At 35.9% G+C, this 25,577-nt stretch overlaps 3 protein-coding genes across 3 annotated transcripts in view; all 3 read right to left on the bottom strand.

Moving 5' to 3' along the window:
* LOC140137168 (3-oxoacyl-[acyl-carrier-protein] reductase FabG-like) overlaps positions 1-5,434 on the bottom strand; it is a 7,786-nt gene extending 2,352 nt beyond the window's left edge. The window contains exons 1-3 of the mRNA XM_072158820.1: positions 5,341-5,434; positions 1,590-1,712; positions 927-1,033 (exon numbers count right to left, since the gene is read on the bottom strand). Coding sequence (XP_072014921.1) covers positions 927-1,033; positions 1,590-1,712; positions 5,341-5,434 — 324 coding nt within the window. The remainder of the gene's footprint in view (positions 1-926; positions 1,034-1,589; positions 1,713-5,340) is intronic.
* A 2,058-nt stretch (positions 5,435-7,492) lies between these two features.
* Positions 7,493-12,129, bottom strand: LOC140137167 (15-hydroxyprostaglandin dehydrogenase [NAD(+)]-like). Its single transcript, XM_072158819.1, has 7 exons — positions 12,037-12,129; positions 11,571-11,697; positions 10,979-11,085; positions 9,968-10,061; positions 9,516-9,592; positions 8,414-8,571; positions 7,493-7,801 (listed from the first exon to the last, which is right to left on the bottom strand). The coding sequence occupies exons 1-7, from the start codon at positions 12,127-12,129 to the stop codon at positions 7,618-7,620; spliced, it is 840 nt and encodes a 279-aa protein (XP_072014920.1). The 3' UTR covers positions 7,493-7,617.
* Positions 12,130-16,133: 4,004 nt separating this feature from the next.
* On the bottom strand, positions 16,134-23,105 carry LOC140138413 (15-hydroxyprostaglandin dehydrogenase [NAD(+)]-like). Its single transcript, XM_072160310.1, has 7 exons — positions 22,995-23,105; positions 21,502-21,628; positions 21,065-21,171; positions 18,370-18,463; positions 18,152-18,228; positions 16,576-16,736; positions 16,134-16,336 (listed from the first exon to the last, which is right to left on the bottom strand). The coding sequence occupies exons 1-7, from the start codon at positions 23,085-23,087 to the stop codon at positions 16,156-16,158; spliced, it is 840 nt and encodes a 279-aa protein (XP_072016411.1). The 5' UTR covers positions 23,088-23,105; the 3' UTR covers positions 16,134-16,155.
* Between the last annotated feature and the right edge of the window lie 2,472 nt (positions 23,106-25,577).

Here is a 25,577-nt window from a genome sequence, read left to right as displayed (position 1 = left end):
ATTTACAGGAGAACAATGCAGAAGATGTTTAAGTCTGGTGCACGAGGTCCCGGGTTCGTTCACTGGTAGACCCGTTTTTGTGGAGGCAAAAAAACTCTTTAAAATTACCCGCTGGCTATCATTACTTTTCAATTGTGTGGGGCAGATGTTCCGAGGAACAGCTGTACGGTCACCATTCCTGAGCATAATGGGAGAAAAGCATCTAACAATAAATGATTCAATGAGAGCTATTAAAATGAGGGTAAATATAAGTGTTTTACATATATACTGCGCCAAAAAGTATCCTTACACCTGGAAAAATAATCACCATTTCAAAACTGAACCATATTTGGGTAAATTTGATTTTGTAATAGATGCAATATCCAATCCTGCACATAATGACATCCCATTGAATCCAATGTGACCCCACGAAGTAAAGTTACAAGCAATTGAATAGACGAAGGTCCAGTTTCAAAAGTGACAAACTGGTCTATGCAAGGCGCAAAAGGATTCCCATAAGCGCAACAAAGAGATAACACAGTTTCTTCAATGAAGCTTTATTCAAATCAGTTTTTATTTCAGTTTTTACTTCTCTGTATTTTTCTTAACTCTCATTTTATTTGTCAGTTCTTTTGTTTCGATTTTCTTTTGCTTCTTTTGTTTTAAATTATAGTCACGCATAAATTAGCCATTCACCACTCTCAAACCAGTCTAGTACGTGGAGTTTTGAATATAGGCCAGTTTGTCACTTTTAAAACTGGACCTTCGTCGAATCAAAGGCTTGTAACTTTGCTTCTTGAAGTCACATTGGAGTCAATGACAAAACAAATAAATTTACCCAAATATGGGTTTAATTTTAGTTTTAAAATTAGGATTTTTCTTCCAAGTGTAAGGATACTTTTTGGCGCAGTATACATAATCTTCTAACGTAAATAAAATCGACCTACCACATTTATTTGTAGCATCCTCTCCCATGTAACTTCATTATTTATACCAGCATTATTACATACGATATGAAGGGCACCATACGATGCTATGACTTGCTTGAAACATTCTGTGTGATATGGAAGGAAAGTATGATTATGACAACTAGTTTTGACAACTAGCCTGAAGCTGTCTATTATTATATAAATCACAAGTGTTGGATTTTTCAATTTCAGCCTAATTGATATAGTAGTCAAACAGTGCGCATAGTATCAATAGTTGACAATCAGATACATGCTTACGGAAACTCAAGTTGTAAAGTGAAATGTAAACGTTGTGACAGGCAGGGATATTATTCCCGTTCTCATTAGTTCATACAGCACCCAGATCTTTTTTTTGTATGTTAGTTTACTAAAGTACATTATAATCGTATGAACCTAGGAATTTAAAAAAACATTGAGGGCGTCATTCTCAGCAAATGTTAAAATATTGCTTTAAATTAAATTGAATTTATATGTAGATTAATGGGCTATGTAATTGGAAATAATACCATTTATTTATTTATTTATCTATTTACTATTTATTTATTTATTTATTTATTTATTTATTTATTTATTTATTTATTTATTTATTTATTTATTTATTTATTTATTTATTTATTTATTTATTCACATAGTGTCTCGTACCTTCCATCTGGTCTTTAGATGCTACATCACATTTACAAACGTGAATTCGTCCTGTACCAAACTCCTTTTCAAATTCATTCTGCGTTTGTTTCATAGCTTCATCATCAATATCTACAATGAAAACTGCCTGCAAAAGAAATCAAAATTATTCACCAGTTTACTTGTCAGGGAATGTACAATAATAATTGACTTTAATAATAATTGTAATACCTTCCGTATGCTACTTTTCCGGATGCTTTTAACAATATTGTGCCAAGATTGCTTACTTTAGTGTATGAATATATTGCGCAAAGTCATGGAAATATTTCTTGCAGAGAGGGGGGGGGGGAGGTCCTATTTGAAACCCTTGTTATCCACTAACGTGAATGTGGGGTATCTTGTGCAGTTAAGGGCTCTGGGATGAGCGTTTTGAGCGTTTCGACAGTATTTTTTGTGGGACATCAGACATATCGAATTGTATTCTGAATACGAAGAATGTCTTTCTGATATCAAATATTTTTCATTTTTTGAAATTCACGATATAATACAAATTTTTTATCACAAATTATTAAAATTTGATTTTTTTCACATTTTCGATATATAACAGTCCTCGAAGTAAATTTTATAAATCTAATGATATATTCTTAAAGTGTATGTAGCTGGTAGAAAAAGCCGACAGTCAATTGAAAATGTTGACCTTTCATATTGAAGATATGGATTTTTTCCCCAAAAGACCTAATTTTTTTGGTGTTTTAGCCTAGGAAAAAAACTCCATATCTTCAATACGAAAGGTCAAAATTTTCAATTGATCGTCGGCTTTCCATCCCACCTACATACACTTCAAGTATAAATCATCAGATTTATAAAGTTTACTTCGAGTACTGTTAATATCAAAAATATCAATTTTAATCATTTGCCATAAAATTTGTATTACATTGCGAATTTCAAAAAATCAAAATTATTTGATATCAGAATTCGAAGGACATTCTTCGTATTCAGATACAATTCGATATGGCTGATGTGCTCTAATGTCCCACAATAAATACTGTCAAAACGTTCATACCCCACCCCTTAAGTGTTAAATGAGCTTTGATTGTATTCTTTATGATAAGGATAATGAACTGAGTGCAATGCATTTGTCAAGGTAATCGCACGCGCCGTGGAGTTATTGCATTTAGCTCGAGAGTAAATACGGGCGAAAATTTGCATTTTTTGGGCTAAAATTGGTAAATATGAGGTTAATTAGGTCAGAAACCCATTCAGGCGTCAACATTGGGGAGTGGGATGATTGTATGGACCATCTCCCCAGGCAAAATATCGGGGGGGGTTATCTCACCTTCACCCCCCCCGGATCTAAGCCTATGCTCTTGCGAAATTATTTAAAGAGCTACTGAATTTTTACTTATTAATTAGGTTGAAATAGTCATTTTGTTTTATAGTTTCGCCTAACTGTCACAAGAGAGTCAGTTTACTCTACCCGTGGAGTTAAATGACTCAACATGACTGTGTAGTCGTGCAATACGTGGTAGTTATGACTCTCATTTTTGACTCTACCCGCTCAATTGACTCTACATTCAGAGTCATCGACGTGATACACGTGTATTGCTGTGGTGGCGACCATTTTGCACTATGCTGCTACTGTTTGCTACTGTTCAGCATGCTGGTCATTCGCATGGTGTATCATGTGTTGGTATTTGGACATTGTGATGGGGGGGGGGTATATTCATGTTGTAAGCTAACTTAATAATAATAATAATAATAATAATAATAATAATAATAATAATAATAATAATAATAATAATAATAATAATAATAATAATAATAAATAAGCATTTATAATGTGCCATTTATCTAAAAAAATTAATCTAATCCAAGGCGCAAAAAATATTTCTACCATAGCTTTCCATCCCACCTACATACACTTTAAGTATAAATCATCAGATTTGTAAAGTTTACTTCGAGTACTGTTAAATGTCAAAAATATCAATTTTAATCATTTGCCATAAAATGTGTATTACATTGCGAATTTCAAAAAATCAAAATTATTTGATATCAGAAGGACATTCTTCGTATTCAGATACAATTCGATATGGCTGATGTGCTATAATGTCCCACAATAAATACTGTCAAAACGTTCATACCCCACCCCTTAAGTGTTAAATGAGCTTTGATTGTATTCTTTATGATAAGGATAATGAACTGAGTGCAATGCATTTGTCAAGATAATCGCACGCGCCGTGGAGTTATTGCATTTAGCTCGAGAGCCGATAGGCTCGAGCGATTATCTTGACGAATGCATTTGCACGAGTACATTATCCGTCATATACTTTGAGTGTATTAAAACAATAGGCAATATTAATTGCTGCATTCATTATATTAGTTTGAATATTAGGTAAAATATCTGAAATTTTAAAAACACCGTCAGGTCATTGACCAGGTAGCATTTACTAGTAACTGGTCAAGAAAATCAATCACTGTATAAGTTAGAGCTCTATCAATGGTATCGACTGAGCCATACGTCATACTTTAGTAACTTATTCACGCATGGTTTGTAACCAATTGACTTTATGTTGTGATCATTTAATATCGTGGTTCCGAACACAGAGCGCACTGAAGCAGTTGACCTGGAAACAGTCGATTTTGACGTCCCACTACATGTAGTACTACGGTGAATGGAGATGAGAGAATAAACTTATACTGTAAAAGTCAATATTTTCGCGAGAAGATATTTACGCGATTTTGAAGATTTTGTCAATTGTGCGAGAATTAAATTTCGCAGTTTTGATATTGATACAATAGAAACCTAATGCAAAAGGTTATTTTCGCGAGTTTTTATTTTCGCGATTTTATGTCCACTCGCGAAATTCGCGAAAATAAAAACCTCGCGAAAATTTCTACTTTTACAGTATATCAATATCAACTGGACTTTATAGTTCTACAATTTGAACTTTAAAATCTACTCATATTGTTAAAACACACAACAGTGGAATTTTTCAATTTGTTCAGTATTATAAAGCATGATCATGATATTATACGCTAGTGTGTGTTTCCCGGGGGTGTTTATGTTATCTTATATAGGCCTACATTTAATTCATTAGTAAAATGCTGAATATTTTGTAATGGTGTCATCTTGTATAATTATGGTCCACCTGTTTTTAGCCCTTTTTAATTAATAGAAGCTCGATTATTCTCATTTGATGTTTGATTTATTTGAGTTCATTAATCATAATTTATGGCAATGATAGTTGCAAAATAGAACAGTTTGTAACCTATGATTTACAAAGTGCGCATGAAAAAATACCATACCTTATAACTATTTTAACACCACAGATGTATATTCGTTCTTTTTTGGTGGTATATTATATCGAACATAGTTATATAAGTTATATAGTAATGTGAAAGTAGTATTTCTAGTATTTGAGCGTGCACGTATTATCTAAAATCTATTGTTTAGCGTGCGGGTTTTAGATAATGTATTGTTTAGCGTGCAGGTTTATATAAATGTTTGATGAAGAAAAATCAATAATATATTTCTGCTAGATATTATATGTAACATATTATCGATTTTTCGTTATCAAACATTCGTTAGAACTTAAACATTACTGGAAATAGAATGGCAATAGATTAAATAACGTATATTATGTTACATACAATATTGTACGTCTAATACTCGGAGTCTGTGGAGCGCTTAATGTTGTTGTTGTTTTGAAGTGTGGAACATTATTTTCATTAGCATTGTGTTTACAATGTGCCGTTACCGACTTGAACATACCTTTGCCTGTTTCCGTAGCATTATTTCTACCATAGCTTTCCCAATGCCATTTGCTCCGCCTGTAACAAGTGCTACTTTTCCTGCAATATGCCATGATGTTTCTTAGCCCATTGAGCAGACTAATGTAAGTTCGTATATTGAATATCAACTTCCGACCTCAAAATGCGACCCTTAATCGAACAGATAACCAATTTATTTGATTGTTCATTCTTTATTGACTAGGGCATCGGTCAAGTCCACATCAAACTGATACTCTACATGCCCGTGTCTACATGATGTACGGTAGTTTACAATCTCTTGTTATCCGTCATATCCGTCATAAAAAAACGCACGCCCAAACGACCTAAGCTGATCGTCGATTCATCCTTTGGGCTCATTTGAGTTTATTTTACCCTAGCACCTTACCCGGGGCTAGGACCGGCCATCAAAGATGACATTAGAGGGTGGGGGAGGGGGAGGCCCGCCATTGGTTTACATAGAAAAATCAATGATCTTATTTCGCTCTTGTGCAGTGGCGTAGATTTCTTTTTGACATTGGGGGTTGGAATTTTATGAAAAAAGAAAGCCATATTCAGGCGTCAACATTGGGGAGTGGGATGATTGTATGGACCATCCCCCCTGGAAAAATATCGGGGGGGGGGGTTATCTCACCTTCACCCCCCCCCCCCATCTACGCCTATGCTCTTGCGAAATTATTTTAAAAGCTACTGAATTTTTACTTATTAATTAGGTTGAAATTGTTTTATAGTTTCGCCTAACTGTCACAAGAGAGTCAGTTGACTCTACCCGTGGAGTCAAATGACTCAACCTGTGTAGTCGTGCACGACGTGGTAGTTATGACTCTCATTTTTGACTCTACCCGCTCAATTGACTCTACATTCAGAATCATCGACGCGATCGCGCGATACACGTGTATTGCTGTGGTGGCGGCCATTTTGCACTATGATGCTACTGTTTGCTGCTGTTCAGCATGCTGGTCATTCGCATGGTGTATCATGTGCTGGTGTTTGGACGTTGTGATGGGGTGTATATTCATGCTGTAAGCTAACTTAATAATAATAATAATAATAAATAAGCATTTATAATGCGCCATTTATCTAAAAAATTAAAATCTAATCCAAGGCGCAAAAAACATACAAGTAAACCAGAAAACAGAGTTAACAAAAAAGAATAGCTGATTAACTTGGTCTTGATCTGGATTCCACAGGAACATTTTTAACCTGACGGTGAGGTAAAGCTAATAATAGTAAGCTTTCTTGCATGGACTCGGACTGTCAAAGTGACCCTGTTATGGAGCCGATCTATAAAATGGAGTCAGGGTTACTCTAGAAGCAGAGTCCAGCCACTGCGTGACACTATGTTTAGTACTGCATATATCGGTTTAATCTTCAATAAGCGGGTTTATGGCTGGAAAGGTCACGGTGAATTCGCCGTGGACGTAAGTGCACGATCTTCTTGGAAAAAGAACTGGCAACCACGTTGCTAAGCAACTATCAGCATCAGCGGCAAACAGAAGATCGTCACAACAATAATAGTGTAGAAAAAGGCGTCTGGTAGACACTGAAACCGGCCCTAACCGGACGGAACCACCAGTAAGCCCTAACGAATTTCCTGATCAGGAAATGGATCCTTGTGCATGTAGTTTATTTTTGATATTTTTATTTTTGATCATGAATCTTGTTTTGGATATTTTTGGAAAATATAATATCACACAAATCTGCTTCGAGTTTCAAATTATTTGCTGTGAGGTTTGTATATTAAAACAATTAAGGGGCGCACCATTAGATTTCCAGGGGGGGCATGGGAGTTTTTTGAAAAAAACTTCGCCCACTAGTGAGACGAAAAAAAAACTTCGCCCACTCGTGAGACGAAAAACAAATTAGCCTCACATATGAGTAAAAAAAAAATTTCCCCCACCCAACTTTGTATAAAGGTATACATTAAAATTGAAAAAAGGCGGCGAAAAAAAATTCTGCCTTCGGAGGCGAAAAAAAAATTCTGCCTGACCCAAACTTCCATGACCTCCCTGAGAATCTAATGATGCGTCCCTAATTAATAAATTTTCTCAAATTTAATACATACAGGCAATCATGGTCAGCATTCATTTTTACATCATTGATTTTACTATAAAATTGTTGTTCCAGAATTTTCCTGGCAAGTTATATATATATAAAAAAAATCATACTTCAATGGTCTATTTAAAACTAGAAAATTTGAATTGAGTACGCCTATACAAATTTGCCTGGACTGTATAACGTATTGCATTTCCATTTCCCATTATAATTGTTGGACTGCAGCATCACGGAGTTTCATGTAGGTATCTTCAAGACCTGTACGTTCTCGGAATGGTTTGGTTTCATCAGGAATGATTTCGTATTTCTCTTTGTTTTCAGCATACATGGTTGCTGCATGGAAAGGTTCTTCGATGAGTTTCACAAAATGTTGTGCCAAATCTTGGGGCCTATAAAAGCAGGAACCACATGCAAATCACAATTATAATCATGATACAATAATGAATATATCACCGTATCTTATTTGTTTCACAAAATCCAGTTAAAACTTTTGTCGGGTAGAAAAACGAAATTACTCTCTTGTATTTTTACTACATCTATTTCAGTTACATGTAGTAAACGAAGGTCGCAGGTTCGATGCACTGGGAGTTTTCAACGCTTTTGGCTGTTCTGGGGAAAGATTAAAATTTGTTCTTCATATTAACCTAACCAGGCAAACCAAAGAAAATCGTCAGTTATAGTCATCTTTGCTGTTCAACAACCTGATATTTTATGATTATTCTGAAATATACATTTTGTTAATTGGACTTTGCTTTCTCTTTTGACACCCTGTTCGTGGAAATCGAACAAGAATTGACCAAGATATGTGCCTCCAAAGCCTCAAACCACAAAATCAAAAGTTGCAATTTAAACGAATTTCTATTGGAACGCATCGTTGTATTGCACACAAGCACCACGGGCCAATCAATAAAGCACACAATATGTAACAGGCACATTTGAATCATTAAAATCAGCAGTAGCAGCAGCAACATTTACTTGTGGACAGTTTTCTATATACGTACGTGTATTCATGGCCTGAAAAAGCGTCCAGCTGAGGTTGCCAAATGCTTTGATATAACTCGTTTTCCAGTGTTAGACTTGTAAGTAAGTTTGTACGGATTCCAGGCGGGCACAGTACGTTCACTCGAATCTTCTTTCGCACCACTATTGGATCAAAAGTCTAAATATGAGAAAGTTAAGGGCTGGGGTATGAACGTTTGGACAGTATTTATTTTGGGACATTAGAGCACATCAGACATATCGAATTGCATTCTGAATACGAAGAATGTCATTCTGATATCAAATAATTTTGATTTTTGAAATTCGCAATTTAATACACATTTTATGGCAAATCATTAAAAATTGATATTTTTGATATTTAACAGTACTTGAAGTAAACTTTATAAATCTGATGATTTATACGTAAAGTCTATGTAGGTGGGATGAAAAGCCGACGATCAATTGAAAATTTTGACCTTTCGTATTGAAGATATGGATTTTTTCCCAAAACACCAACAAAAATTAGGTCTTTTGGGGAAAAAATCCATATCTTCAATATGAAAGGTCAAAATTTTCAATTGACCGTCGGCTTTTCCTCTGCTACATACACTTTAAGAATATATCATTAGATTTATATAATTTACTTCGAGGACTGTTATATATCAAAAATTTGAAAAATATCAAATTTTTATAATTTGTCATAAAATTTGTATTATATTGTGATTTTCAAAAATGAAAATTATTTGATATCAGAAAGACATGCTTCATATTCAGAATGCAATTCGATAGGTCTGAGGTGCTCTCATGTCCCACAAAAATACTGTCGAAACGCAATAAACGCTCATTTTAGATCCCTTAAGTAACATCGGTTTTATGTAATCGGTGACCCTATACAGAACAAATCCAAATCTACGAAATGATATTTTTTCGAAATGGTCAATTGTATAAGGTCATTTTATGATCGTCATTGGTCGTCTGAGGCCAAATAATCGAAGACTACTATCTGGTATTTTTAAATACGTCTCAAATATTGTATTATTTCTATCTCTTCGCCCTATGCCAGAAAGCTGCATTTTATCCTTATACTTGCGAACTATTTTGTGTTTATCAACCTCATATACTTACAGCAATTTCTCTGGTAAAACCTAGAATGGCGTATTTAGATGTCGCATACACTGGTGTCAACGGCTGAAGGGATATCGCTAAACAATGAGATTAAGAATACGCGTAAGTAAACAAATCCGAAAACAAATAATACAACTCACATATATACGTCTATCTTGAAAGTTTTTCAAAGTGACGAACCGAAGAAGACTATAAACACTGTCCACTTTATTTTACTGTCCATAGAGGGCGACATTGCCGATTTCTTTTGCAGTGCAAATCCAGGTTATATAGACGGTCTATAGTGATCCATATTCGTCAGTAGATCAGAACGATATTAATTTAATTGAAGACAGAGATAAAAAGTCATTTTACAGTACGGCATTTTCTGTCTAGTTGTCAGAATTTTAGACGCGATCTACTCTTTTTATCTCTGTTTTCCATTATAATTTGCTTGTTTTTAGTATTATTACCGGCTCCTGAGGATGTGTTTATAATGACACCTCCACCGCAACGTTCACCTTCCATGTACTGCACAGCTAACTTGGTACCGATTATTACACCATTCTATTTAAGATCACAGTAGGAAACGACAATATGAACGTTACAACTGTACATGGTACTATACGGACACCTCCCTGGTCATCATGTACTGTGTTCAATACCATATTTTCAATTTTAATCTATTATATTCATATATCAGTGAATGAACAACTATAATACTGCGCCAAGAAGTATCCTTACACTTGAAAACAAAAATTCCTAATCCTGCACATTATGACACCCATAATGAATTTAATGTAACCTCAAGAAGGACAGTTACAAGCATTTGATTAGACGAAGGTCCAGTTTTAAAAGTGACAAATGTGATCGGGAGCATGCGACAACGATGCACAGCAACTTAAACAAAATGAACTAAAGAGAACTGAAACAAAAGAACTCAAAAATAAAATAAAAAGTTGTGAGAAATACATTTACGTCTTTAAATAAAGCTTGAGTGAAGAAACAGTCTTGTCTATTTGTTACGCTTGTTGGAATCTTTCCGCCTTGTCACTTTTAAAACAGGACCTTCTCCCAATTAAATGCTTGTGACCTTACTTCTTGGGGTCACATTGGATTAACTGGGGTGTCATAATGTGCAGGATTAGATTTGTTAAAAAAATAAACGTACTTAAATATTATTTTAGTTTTAAAATTGGGATTTGTTCTAAGTATAATGATACTTTTTCGGCGCAATATATATTATGTTGAATCTGATTTTTATCGTATTTAAATAAAGTTTTGAAATAAAAATTATGGAGAACTGCCGGTATATCAGAAAAAAACCCCACCATACTTAGCTTTTATCTCACAGAATCTTCTTACATGAACAATAATAATAATAATAATAATAATAATAATAATAATAATAATAATAATAATAATAATAATAATAATAATAATAATAATAATAATAATAATAATAAAACCGAGAAAATACCTACCAAATTTACTTGCAGTATCCTTTCCCATTCAACTTCATTCAGTATACCAGCATTATTACACACGATATGAAGAGAACCACACGTAGCTATGACTTCCTTGAAACATTCTGCATGGGAAATAAAGAACATATCTTTAGAATTACCACATTGTCGAATATCATCTGTGTCACTTTCTATTCTGTCTTCAGAGGGCAATGTTTCTGTTTGTATTATTCGATATTTATATAAAAAAAAGTTACGAAGAATTATGCTTATGAGGTATCCCTTTAAGATTGTTGGTTGTCGAATTGTGCATTTATACGAAGGACTGACTGCTAGTTTGAAGCTATTGAAATTAAGTTATTATTACGATTTTCGTCACAAAGAAAACTACCGAAATTATATAAATTATTACAGGAAGTGTAAAAAATAAAGCCAATTTGACCATTTTCTCGGGGTCAAAATTGTGGTAAACTATGACAATGTTTTAATAGGCAATTGACGATTTGTTAAATTATTTTTTGCAAGTTATTATGATAAATGGAGGGTTATCAAATGAGAACATTGTTTATTATTTTATCAATATTTTTATTTTTCTCATAGTTTCTCGTACCTTCCATCTGCTTTTTAGATGATACGTCACATTTGCAAACGTGAATTCGTCCTGTACCGAACTCCTTTTCCAGTTCTGTCTGCGTTTGTTTCATAGCTTTTTCATTAATATCTATGATGAAAACTGCCTGTAAAATAAATAAAACAAACACTATAAATGGGTTCGCTAATCAGAAATGGGCAATAATTATGTACACCCTATGTCTGTTACTTTTAACAATAGTGTTAATAAAAATTGCTTTTCCTTCGACCCAAAAATTGTCCTTTCCTAATTTACACATCCTTAATTTTGAGAAATCCGAAATTTCCAGTCTACTATATTTGAGAGTCTATGCAATAGTGGGAATTAATATACTATAACCATGATAAAGCTGTTGTTGTTGACATATGTTTGTTATGATGTGCATCATTGAATTGCATGATTTTAAAATGTGTAGTCACTGAAAGGTGAGGTAACATGGACTTACCTTTGCTTGTTTCCGAAGCATTATTTCCACCATAGCTTTCCCAATACCACTTGCTCCTCCTGTAACAAGCGCCACTTTGCCTGCAATATCCATTATGTTTCTTTCGCTATTGATTGAAATATTGTAAGTACCCGGTGTATTTACATTATGTTGACCGAACAGATCAATGTTTGCTGATTTGGGCATCAGTCGAGTTCAATTTCAACAGGGTGTTCATTAACATTATCTGATTATGGCGGTAGTACAGGGTGAGTAAAAAAAAAAGTGCAATAGAGAAAAGAATCCATTTTTATTCAAGAACCGAGTTGAACCTCTTTAATTTTAAAACATTTTATAAATAATATATCCATTAGTAACCGTGTGTGAAAAAATCAAGGAATTAGCATTTACCGTTTTGTTTTATGACACATTTTATAGCAATACCCAATTTTAATGTTTGTCCAAGAGACATCTAACATTTGAATGTCAACCCACTCAGTGTAAGAAAAACTGCCATTTTCTTAACCTCATTGGCATTGAAATAAAAAGTGTTATTGCCCTTGGTAGCCTGGGGGGATAAATGGCAAGGTCAGAATTTTGAGACACCCACTTGGGAAATGATTAAGACCCTCAATACAAGCATTTTGAGACCATCAGTGATGTTGTGGCTTTAAAAAAAACCTTGCCCCCTTGAAAATCAAAATTTCCCCCAAAACACCCAAAAACTGTATAGATTAGTACAGGAGTCAATAGGATAACACGTTAATGAAATCGACTAAGGTAATTATGTATACTACTTGACCTCACATGAACAGATTTGTATTTTAAACAGATTTGGGGGTCTTCAGACCTCACTACTACTAAGACCTCACAATTTCAGAATATGTGTCCATTTTATGGGGGTCATTGGGTCAACACCACTCTCATGTGCCCATAGGTCGGCAAATACAGAAAGTGTATAGTTTGTAATTACAGGGGGACTTCAAATATACTGATAAGTAGGTGTACTTCAAATAAATTGATAAGTAGGGCACCTTGTTAAATGATGTTCACTTCTTGACATAAACAATTGCTCTAACAGGCCAGCTTGTCGAGAGTCTGCAGAAAGTTTTCATAATATAATAGTGTCCTGGTACTTCACCTCCCCAGGTAGGTCATGAGGGCATCGCCAAACTCCTGCGCAAATTCTAATTTCCGCTTTCCACTCGGCAGTGTTACCATTATTCTGAAAATGGGGTATATGTACCTTAGGAAGGAGAGTGGTACTTTCTCTGGCAAACTGTATCTCAAGCTTCATCCTATGTTGCTTTGTACCACCATCTATACTTGGGTCTGGTAGAAAGGTCTCAACGTCCACACTGTCCGTGAAGGGACCACCGCGCGACTTGAGCCTGTCCAGCATGTCCAGCCTATTCCTTTCCTTTGGTCCATTTCTTGTCTCTGTTCTGCACCTACTTCAAATTTGTCCTTCATGTGTTTACTCCAGTTGAGTTCAAGCTCCCGCTTAGCTTCTGCTGCTGCCTTGAAGCCGCGGAAGGAAGGAACTTGCCCTGCTCTCAGTTCCTGGCTCTTCTGAAGTATGACTGACCTGCTGACTGCATTCAATGTGCGTAGCTTTCTCTGCCTGTAATCTGTCCCACATTGTCTCTCCGTGCCAATATTGTGAACCGGTGTTGCAGCAATGTCACTTTATTGGTCATTGACAGGATATTCCATTGGGAATGCTTCCTTATTCTGCCTTGCTAGGACAGTATGTATGTAGGTGGGGTATCATTAAGTGAGTCAGCTTCTTCACTTCTTTAATGTGTTCCTCAGCAAGCTCAGAGACAGCGTAGCTGACTTCCTCATTATAGGTCTTCTTCACACCGGAGAATAGATCATCAGATACCCCGGGGTATTCAGGCTTGATGAATCTTGTAAAGTCTTCACTGATAGGCTGACCCAAACCTGTATGCAGTCCTTTGTAGAAATCTTGGAGATGAGTATGGGTAGCATTTTTCTCTATTTTTCTAGCATAGAATGGCTCCACCAAGTGCACACCCAGGCAGGCAAACACCACAAGAGCTACTTTAAGATAAGGAAGCTCCATAACTTCTCTGACAGGTTAAGCGGATGTTGATGTGAGGATTCCGACTAAGGAACTCTGTCATGGGGACTGCTGCTGCCATGTAGAAGCATCCAAATCTGCTATCCTTAAACAGTACACTGGATACATGCCTTTGTTCCAGGAAGAGAAGGAATTCCTTGTAGCGGTTCCAAGGTTTGTGAGAGTATTCAGGAGCTACCAGTTTGAAGCACATGTCCAGTGCTTGCCCTGCTAGACTGGCATTCTTACTGTCTAACTCTAGATCTACCATGAAGCCCTTCAACACCTGTTCCATCTTCATATCTGCCTCTACCAACCTCATGACCTTATTCATTGCACTGCTGAAGCACAGTGTAGTGTGAGAGCCACAAAAGAGCTCATCTGCTGGTGTTTCCAGGGAGTATATCTATAGTACAGTGGAATTAACCCCTTATCTTTAGTGGGATGCATTTATTACATAATATACATTATAATGATGTTTCCAACCTGGTTCAGGACACGAACAATTCACTCACATCAAATATTTTAGAACACATATGTTGCTAGCACTTTGCAACCAGATTAAATAGCAGTAGATTGTGTAATATAGATTCGTGCAATGGGGATTTTGTGTGTAATTCAGGGTAAATTGCACATTTCGTTTTTTGGCAGGGGGCAAGGGTTTTTTCATGCAATATGCCTAAATTTGGTATGTAGGTTTCTCAAATTACCCAATGCACCACCCCTGAAGTGGGTGTAATTAAATTCCAAAAAATGTGTTTTTACCCCTATTATCCCCCTACCCTACCTTGGTCTTGTTTAAGGGGAAGAAACATTATTTGTTGTTATTTTCATTTTACTTTTACTTTAAAAATGTTTATTCTCTATCAAAAACATACAAATTTGTAGGCGGATTTTTTCAAATGTCAAAATGAAATGCGCGCAAATTGAAGTGGAGTGAATTATGAAATATCCAGTAAGTTAGACATATTGGGATTAAAAAACTGGAGTTGGAGTCGAGGTTTTAGGAATTTTCTTTCCTTAAGGTACATTATCAATAATGAATCACGGCCTGTGGGGAGTTTGTCGTCAGACACATGAACTAGTAAACTCAACCCAGAAAGTATCGAAGTGATTATAGATGGTCAGATATATCGGAAACTGAAATATGTAGCAAAAACTTATTTAATGTATATACAGCGGAGCTTTTTCATGCGCATTTTGATACCTCTTTTGTTGCTCTACGATATCATTTGGTCGAGTTATTGGCGCTTGAGTGGCTTCAAGTCGGATTTTGAAAGTTGCACTTAGCTTCTATTCAAGCCAAATGCGTTGTGCTGTGACCAATAAATTGGTGTTGGATATATTGATTGCGATGACCATCAATTGTCAGATTACCTGTCACCACCTTAGAAGGCTTTCGGCTCATCCTGCTCAGGAAATGGAAAGACGTTGACCAACATGACCAAGGAAAGATAAGTCATCTTGTTTCGTGTAGTCAGATACATCGTAATGAACAATTTATGGAACAGTATGTATAATAATATTTACGTTAATTATGTTAAAATGAAAGTTAGAATATTGTTGCCAGGAAGAGCATGCTATTACTATGATAAACTAACACGCCAGATTTCCCTAAAGAATCAAATTGGTATAGTAGAGTTACGTGATGCAAGTGACGATATGATCTATAGAATTTCCAATTTCCATTGTTCGACTGCATCATCATGGAGTTTCCTGTAGGTATCCTCAAGACCCGTTCGCTCTCGGAATGGCTTGGTTTCATCGGGAATGATTTCGTATTTCTCTTTTGGAGCATGCATGGCTGCTGTATGATATGGCTCTTCGATGAGTTTTACGGAATGTTGTGCCAAACAAACATTTAAAAAGGAATCTATTCTTTATGCAAATCACACATTATTGCTTTAAGTTCAATACAATTTTGAAAATCGGTGAAAAGGAGGAGCATGCTATGACAAAACAACATGCCAAATTTTCCCAAATACATCAACATTTTTATATCGGACGGTACTTAGAGATGCAAGTGGCGATATCTATTGCATTTCCATTTCCCATTATAATTGTTCGACTGCAGCATCACGGAGCTTCATGTAGGTATCCTCAAGACCTGTTCGTTCTCGGAATGGTTTGGTTTCATCTGGAATGATTTCATATTTCTCTTTTGGAACGTACATGGCTGCTGCATGGTAAGGCTCTTCGATAAGTTTTACAAAGTGTTGTGCCAACTCTTGGGTCCTACAAAATCAACAACCACAGGGAAATCACATGATCATGGTAAATGATAATAATGAATACCAGAATATCATCTGGTACACTCCTTCAACTCTTTATCGTCGTCATCGTCGTCGTCGGTGTTGTTGCTATTGTCATAGTCATCATTATCATCATCGTTATCATCATCATCATCATCATCATCAGCATCATCGTTATCTTCATAGTCATCGTACAAGTGAGCAGTATACTATTATACGTACGTGTAATTATCATTCAGAACAAAGCCGTCTAGTAGGGGTTGAAAAATATTTGCATATAACTCGTTTTCCATTTTTAGGGTTGTATGTAAGTTGGTAACGATTCCAGGCGGGCACAAAGCGTTCACTCGGATCTTCTTTCGCACCACTATTGGATCAAATGTCTACATGATGAGAGAAAGTTAAAGCCATATTGTAACATTTTGAAAAAAAATCTTTTGTATTTTGTTCAACAAAATGTTAGTGTTTACTGTCAGATATGTCCCCCCGATACGTTCTCCTTTAATTTTGAACCGAACAAATCGCAATTTAATCCAAGCGTCGTCATTGTGGGTCACCTCGTCGGTTGTGACTGAGGTCGGTCCTGTTAATGTGTTCTGACCCTCCCGTAAGCCATGTTCTCAGATTGTTATCAGCATCGCGTATGTGTTCGACTAATATTTCGATCATTATTAAAATAGTATACATAGAGTCCATGATGGAGCCTGTTTATTGTCTGCGGTTACCTTGTATCTAGATCGTTTGCACTTGCATTAAACGGGTAAAGTGCACCCTTAAGCTGACTTTTACCAAGGGCGAGTATGAAGTATTATAACCAATCGATATCTCGCCTCACTTTTTAGCTCGAAAACCAGCCGAATCTACCATATGTTTGCATTGCTAGTAGATCAACTGTGAATTTCGTGAAACTGTTACCTCCCTACGAAGTAAAAAAATCACATCGGAAATTTGGTACCTAACGGAATACGAGTCAAAACTACATGGGAACTTGAGTGTAAGCAAACGATTTACTTTTTGTACAATAATTATGTATCTATTTTCCAAGCAGAAACGCTTTTAAGAAATATCACCTTTTATTACCAATCGCCCAAAAGTGAATCTGAATTCGAGACCATCTATAAAAAGGAGCGTGAGCCTAAAATGGCTGTGAAAAAACGCCTTACATTCTAATTGTTAATTGTTAAACTGAGATTTTCATTTTTTAGAATATTACTATTTATCGGAAAACTTGTCATATCAGTTTTGGAAGGCGTTAAGTCTGGAAATCAGTGATATCAGGTGCACTGAAGATACAGGTGCACCGAAATCAGTGGTCATCAAAATATACAGGTACACCGTAGAAGAAACGTAAAGCCAGATTACTAAGTTGGAGAAATGTTACCTGGTTACCGCACCAAAGCTGTCGAGCGTAAGAGCGGGCCCAGAAGATATATACCATCGGATGCTATCTAAGGTCAAATAGGCCTCAAATATTGAAACATGCAAATTTACCTGATTGAACAGATTCAAATTTACAATATTATTTCAAGGTCATTCATGTAAAATATAATGTGTCAAGACCACGCCTCCAAGGGATGGAGCTGTGTTAAAACCAGCACAGAGGATGATTGGATACAAATCACTCTGAAGAAGTATGTTGTTTAAGACATACGAAACTGTCAGGTCAGTGTCAAAATTTTGATATGAAAACTCCAAATTATGGTTACTATTTCATGATGTGCAAGTATTGATGTATATTTTTACTAAAATGGGTTATTTTTCAGTTTTGGTGATGCATGCAAATTTATATTATACTCACAGCGACTTGTCTGGTAAAACCAAGAATGGCGTATTTCGATGTCATATACACGGGGAAGAAAGGCACCAAAGTCAGCGCTAAAAGGCAAGATTAAAAATACAATACGAAGTTTTGTTAAATATTCATATATTGTTAATTGTTAGCATACTGACGAGGAACAGGTAACTGTTACTATTACACTACACTAATTATTGCACTGCATCTAAAGATATTCTTACCGACTTCCGAGGATGTGTTTATGATAACACCTCCACCACAACTTTCACCTTCCATGTACTGCACAGCTAACTTGGTACCGATTATCACACCGTTCTATTTAGGATCGCAATAGAAAACAAAATTGTTTAAATTGTTAATAATTCAATGCTGATGGTTATGATAATATTGGGACATTAATCTACCCTTTCTTTAACTTGGTCACCACATTATCAAGAATCGACAGAATTATAATCGCTGTACTCAATATTAAATCCCGGGGAGGTAAGGGGGGCATTCCAACTTTGGAGGTGACGTGTGTGTATGTTTGTTAAGACCCCTTTTCAGCATCGCTGTCACCCAAGGATCACATATTTTGAACACATGCTTTGTCACCCAAAGAGCCCTAATTTTTCCATCTGTCATGATCCTTATTTTTCAATTAGAATTTCAATTTCAGGGATATTTTAGGGCGGAAAAGACACCGCACGTTGGAAAATGAAATGTTTTAGTTACTTTGGCCTCAATGTCTAAGCAGGTTGTGTGTTGGCACTTGGTGTGTGTGTTGCGGGAGGTCGGTTGTGTCCCGGTTTCTGAGATTTAATAAAGAACCAAATCACTCAATTTGGTGGTACATGTTTGATCTCAACCAGTACAGTGGTGTTGGGGTTGTTCTACAATCCACCAACCAATCATACCGTATTTATCAATGCGCCTAAGTCCTTCCTTGGCAAACTGACCCTTTCTTGTTATGTTTATATTCAGTTTCGTAGAGAATAAATTGGTGGAATATCCTTGATGTATTTATTATCATTTACATATAATTATTATGAATAATAGGGGTGCAAGCATTTACCCTTGGGGTACAACACAAGCTATATTTTAAATCTTGAAAAAAACACCAAAATTATCATATAGAAAGCAAAATTTAACTTCTTGATTTTTATTAGATATTGGCGCAAAATCATAGTAAGGACAACTTGTTGAATATTTTACACGATTGGTCACAGGATTAAGAATATTGCAAATAATTTAGCAAATGGTTCGTTAGACCACCATTCTCATAATTTTCTTTTGGTCATAACTAAATAGCTACATAAAATAATAGATTTTGAAAGTGCATATGACTCGATTTTTTTAGCCCTAGCTGCAGCTTGATGAAAGTACACACCTGGTTTATGAATATGTTAATTTAACGGTATTATGTTTTATAAAAATGTTAATTATAAAAGAAATTGGTTGGAGTTATTTAGACGGGTAGGTTTCATTTAAAATATAAATCCATTATTTTTACTTAGCTACAACTAAATAAAAGTACACACCTGGTTCATTAATGTCAAGTTAACGGTATTATATGTTATGAAATACATCAAATGTGTTCATCAGCTCATGTACTGCAAAGTACTTTTAAACCATCTTAGTATGTTATTTTTGCCCTATTGTGCACTGTAAATATGGCATTATAGTAACTCAGATGTGTATCTCATAACAAACGATAAATTTATTCTATTCAAGTAGTACTCATAGAATAAATTATATCAGCTATATAAACTGTGCTTAACCACGCACGCTAAAATTTTCTCATCAACAATGGCTGGTATAGCAAATTTAATACGAGTAGTTAGTGTCATGTGTTGTTTGGTAAAGTGACTTCTAAGGCTATAGGTCATCATAGGTCAGGTTATATTATGCTCTCACCCAATGACCCCATATATTTAAATTTTTTATATCAATATTTTTGCCTTAGGTGGCGAGTTATTTATCTCCTTAGATAACCAAATGCTTATTTCCCATAAGCCAAGTATAATATTCATGACCAAAGTTAGTATGAACCTGAGAAAGTACTTTAATTAGCTATCTGCAACATCGTATTAGCTAACATTAGCATAACATTTAAATGGTTTTCATTTTAAGCTAATACCGTAAAAACTCGATAGTTAGCATATGTGCATATTATCGAGCGCTTTTAAAACATGCAAACATGAAGAGCCCTGATCCACAAAAGTGTAAAGATACATATAGTTACATAGATACTCAGTTGATAAAGCGCTGGACTTTGGCAGAATTTCATGTTTTCAAAATAGTAAAGCACATGTGCTAACTATCGAGTTTGTACGGTATATGATAATAGATCAATCGAATGTTATTTTTGAATGTGATTTTTTTAATTTGAGAAAACACCTAATCAAATATTTGGACTCTGAATAACAAATCTGTAATAATTATGCGCTCTATTATAACATTTTAATAAGCCCAATTGCCATTGTGACTTCCGGTTTTTGAGAGCACTTTTAGGACACTTTGACCTCTGACATTTCGGAAAAATTACTCTAATTATTATTTATTTTTTTATTATTCTAATAATGTTACAATTAAAAATATTTAGATAATTAATTTATATAATAAATATATTTTTTGAATTTGTTTTTATTCAAGTAAAACTTTTTTGATTATATTTTGTATGCACAAAAAACAATTTCCGTGAAAGGTCAAAGGACAAAGTGTCCTAAAAATGCAAAAACTGTCCCACAATGCATTGCAAACTTATAATGCCGATTTGGCTTATTGTGGGGCAAATTCAATAGATGACAAAGTCTGTAAGTACACCATTCTTGTGCTTGTGAACCAAATGATTCACACAGGGTAAACAAAATAAATGACTACTAAACTAAATGTGTCTTAGAATCGTCTAACATAAAATAAATTGGAATGACTTACCACATTTACTTGTAGCGTCTTTTCCCATTCAACTTCATTCTGTATACCAGCATTATTACATACGATATGAAGGGCGCCATAAGTAGCTATGACTTGCTTGAAACATTCTGAATGGGAAGGAAAATGTGACTATGACGTGTACATTTACATTTAGAATTATTGGGTATAAGTTGCAGTCTCGATATCGCATCGCTTATCGTTGGCTTGTTTTCCATATCAAAAGAAGTAAACCCATGTCTGTGGTGCTTTTGTACGAAATCTGTGAGGAATTCCTTATAGACACCACAAACAACAGCTAACTTCATTTTGAATAACCTTTAAGTGTGTTGTGTACAAAAAAATAATGCACAAGTTAGGCTATACATTTATGAGCTAGCAGGTAAATGAGCCAATTGATTACAGGTATAATTATTTATTTTTGCAAATATGCCATATACCTTCCATCTGGTCTTTAGATGCTACATCACATTTGCAAATGTGAAATCGTTCTGTACCGAACTCCTTTTCAAATTCAGTCTGTGTTTGTTTCATAGAATCTTCATTAATATCTACAATGAAAACTGCCTGCAAAAGAAATCAAAATAATTATTATAAATTCAAATTCAAATTCAGTCTGCGTTAGTTCCATAGCATCGTCATTAATATCTATAATGGAAACTTCCTACAAAAGTAATCAAAAATAATTATTATAGGCCTAAATGGGTTTACTATTATAGAAGATCGAATTAAAAGACTAGTTTGCGTCTGACGACATCAAACATGATTGGTTGCTGACCTGCGCAGTACGGTATTTTCGGTCTTCACTGACAATGTGTACGCATGATGGTTCCAATTAGGGGTACTTTTCAAGAAATGTCCGCGGAATTTTCGAGGACAAAATTGTTCGCGATTGTCCAAATTAGGGGTGTTTTGGAGCAAAATTGTCCTTGAAATGAAAAATAGGGTGTATTTCTAGGACTTTCGTCCGCGTTTTACCGCTACAGTCTTCGTTATTGTCCTCATTTCCCCGTGAAATAGGGGGGAAATTCAAAAGCGTCCTTGAAATGGTAAAAATAGGGGTATTTCTTTCGGGAAAATGTCCTTGATTCCTCGTGATAAGGGGGTGAAATGAAAATACGTCCTCAAAATGATAAAAATAGGGGAGGTATTTGGGGGCAAATTTTCCTTGATTTCGCGCAAAATAGGGGGTAAAATTGCTGCAAATGTCCTCGATTCCCCGTGAATTAGGGGTCATTTTCAAATCCTGGAACGGTCATACGTCCTATCTTTAAATACAAACTGAACCCACCGGGGTTGACAGGACGCCATAAGCAAACTAGTCTTCTTAATTCGGTCTTCAATTATAGTCAGCGATTGTGCAATAATTACTTACACCCTCCGTGTGTTACTTTACAATATGGTACAAAAAAAAAAAAAAAAAATCCTTGCTCCTTGTCAACCTGTCATTTGCCCCCCCCTCCTCCTCCCCTTCAACAAATCATTGCTTTTTACTCATTTACACTACTATAGGCTTAAATTCGGGAAATCCAAATTTCAAATCTAAGATTATGCGTAAAGCAGGAATTTTGATATGATCATTTTGTCGTGTTGTTTTTCCACTCTCCATCTGGTACATAATATCGTATGTTTCCCAGCTAAAATGGTGTGCCTTTTAAGGCAGATCAAACAGGCAGCGCTAACAGGTTTGGGCAAGAGAGACAAAATCGTTTGCCTCTTTTGCCCAAACATGTTTGCTCTGCCATATATTTAACCACACGGGTATACATATCGTACATGCCCTTGAACATGTCAAATGAGCTTTGATTGTCTTCTGTGAAAATTGCCATACAAATGTTGTTGTGTTGTCCTTTAATTTGATGTAATTTACGTTATTTCAAATTACAGGTGTCTAAAATGTGACTGCCGAATGACGGGAGATGGACATACATACCTTGGCTTGTTTCCGTAGCATTATTTCCACCATACCTTTCCCAATGCCACTTGCTCCACCTGTAACAAGCGCTACTTTTCCTGCGACATCCATGATGTTTCTTAGCCTATTGATCGGAATAATTTTAGAAACTTCATTGAATATTGACTTACGAACAAACAAATTCAACCTTTAATACATAGGCGTACCTACAAAATTGTTAATCCAACCTTCTACCTATTGTCAGGTAAACATAGTCCAAAGGTCCCGTAAACGTATTATAGTTCTGTTCGATTAACACAGATAACATGTAATTGGTTCACAATGAGCTACGTACAATGGTATTTAGAATATCAAATGAAAGTTCCTAGTACTAGCACTTATGGGCATCTGCATACGTGTAACGATGTTAACCTTACATGCATGCTTCACACCTTACTCGTTTATTTACATACTCCACGCAAGGAGGTTATCATCTAGCGACGGTGTTGGGGTAGATGCCGGTAGAAGCAAGTATCAAGTGTAAAACCCTTATAAACTTTGAGCATGTTTATAGTGGCTGAATAGACGAATCCAATTTCACGCATTCCTACACCTCAATGGCAGCTATTGTTGGGTCCCCCTTAGGTCTATTCCACCTAAATTGTGAAATGATGTGCCCTTGGCGGGGATATTAAACTGCATTCCGTCACCCGTGTTACACGTAGACAATAGAATAATGAAAGTTTACAACACAATACAATATAACATCGATTTTTAACCGGATTTTATCCACCCAATTGGGCAGTAACAACACCAGTTTGGAGCAGACGGGACCCAGTAATGGCCGACTGAAATATGACCATCACTTGGCTCGTTGGATTCGTCTATACGGAAAATTATACTGCAATAACAATTGATTTCGCAGTACTTATACGCTAATATACGCTCAATAACGGATACTCTGGCTCACTATAGATGCGTTGACTTCTGACTTCATTGCCTGACAGCTGCGTGCGATTCATCACAATTTCCATTGTTTTTTTTTTGCCCGGCATGTATAAATGGATGTCCTACCAAAATATTTTTTTTACAAATTTTATGACAAATTAGGGCAAGAAAGCAAAGTGTAAACTTAAAATGTAATGTAATGTAATTTATAATTTAATTACTTTTGGATACCTCCATAGTATTACCTCTACATGTAATTTTCGCTGGAAAAGGGCCGGTTCTTGTCCGCCATTTTTTCCTCACATGACTTGACCTTTTGAGGTCATTTAATAGATATGCTTACCAGCTGTTCTTAAACTAAAGTTCGCACTTTGAAAAATTAACTTCGACGTATGTGGTGCCCGGATGTGGTGCGAAAATTCTTGCCGTTCATTTTTTGATTGTATTCATATTTCATCCGGGCTGGTTGCGTTTACGGCCCACAGTGTCATCGCCCCGATATCTTCATGGCAGAAATCGCCATGGTAGGTTGAATCAACCGCCACGTATGGCCATTTTGTATCGACCTGTTTAATATTTTTGAGTCGCATAATGGGCCGAAGGACATCTGATTAAGGCTACTGACAATAGCCCCGATTAGGCCGGTGACTGACCTCGCTGTGTGTGAGTCGAGCATGGTACGCCAAAGGTCATATGCTTTTAAACTAACTCCACGATTGGCTTATACACTGCGCTATATAATTCGGCACATAAATCAGAATTATTGTCAGTTTTTGACTCAAGACGCAAGCTTCTTTCTCTAGACGCAAGCTAACGACTATCATATCTGTTCAAAAAATATATATATTCAAGTACAAGGAACCATATCGGGTTTCTTTATACGAAATCATTTACGGGAGATATTCATCATTTTCTACCCCGGTATCCAAAGATTTTCGTCTCATATCAAACTCGTGCATAGTACATTCACGTGTATCGATCCCGGGTATTGATTTTTAGTATCTCTGCTGACAAAGTAATTATTAGCCAGGCCATGTCGGTGTGCGGCCATGCATTAGCATACGCAGCAGCAGTTCCAAATTTTATACAATTTCCTTATATTAGGATACAAAATAAATACACTGTAAAATGGCATCATTTATGAAAACGACAGGATGATTGCATAATAAGCATGTCTACAGTGGGAGCAAACGTGTTGTATTATCGGGACCCGTCAGGATTAGGGGTACGGGTAACGGTCCCAAACAAAATAAGTCATGACCACGGATACGGGTATGCATCCTGGGTCATAATGTACGGGTACGGGTAACCCAGGGACACTCATATTTGGAAGTGACAGGTATGTGCGGACAGAAGGGGTCTTTCGGTGATAGATTGAATAAAGAAATAAAAGGGATCTTTCCGTGAGTACTAAAAAATAGGAGTTCTTTCGGTGGGGACTAAAAATTAGAGGCCCTCAATATTTTTGAAAAAAAGGGGGGGGGTAAGTTAGTGTAGCCCTCAAACTTTGTAAAATATGTGAGTCTTAAGATGAAGGGGTATAAATGATCTATTAAGGGAAGCAACGTCAAGTACCAGGAAATAATGCCAGGCATAACACTCCATGTTACCCATGGCTGTTAGTATACCCTTTGGGTGTTACCCCTGCGGGTGGTGTTACCAAAAAGAAGAGAT

The sequence above is a fragment of the Amphiura filiformis genome, chromosome 17 (assembly GCF_039555335.1).
Source record: "Amphiura filiformis chromosome 17, Afil_fr2py, whole genome shotgun sequence".
In the NCBI taxonomy this organism is placed as follows: Eukaryota; Metazoa; Echinodermata; class Ophiuroidea; order Amphilepidida; family Amphiuridae; genus Amphiura; species Amphiura filiformis.
Note: the sequence above shows the minus strand (reverse complement) of the source record. Positions and strands in the feature narration are given on the sequence as shown.

What these genes read in the sequence shown, in the direction of transcription:
- LOC140137167 (XM_072158819.1), bottom strand. Translation starts at nt 12,129, where the DNA reads ATGGATATTGCAGGCAAAGTGGCGCTTGTTACAGGAGGAGCAAGTGGT. An exon ending in AAACACATCCTCAGGAGCCG is followed by an intron (nt 9,593 to 9,967) that starts GTAATAATACTA and finishes CTCATTGTTTAG; the next exon opens with CGATATCCCTTCAGCCGTTG. An exon ending in TTTTCAGGCCATGAATACAC is followed by an intron (nt 7,802 to 8,413) that starts GTACGTATATAG and finishes CTGCTTTTATAG; the next exon opens with GCCCCAAGATTTGGCACAAC.
- LOC140138413 (XM_072160310.1), bottom strand. Translation starts at nt 23,087, where the DNA reads ATGGATGTCGCAGGAAAAGTAGCGCTTGTTACAGGTGGAGCAAGTGGC. An exon ending in TGCTACGGAAACAAGCCAAG is followed by an intron (nt 21,629 to 22,994) that starts GTATGTATGTCC and finishes TTTCTTTTGCAG; the next exon opens with GCAGTTTTCATTGTAGATAT. An exon ending in AAACACATCCTCGGAAGTCG is followed by an intron (nt 18,229 to 18,369) that starts GTAAGAATATCT and finishes CTTGCCTTTTAG; the next exon opens with CGCTGACTTTGGTGCCTTTC.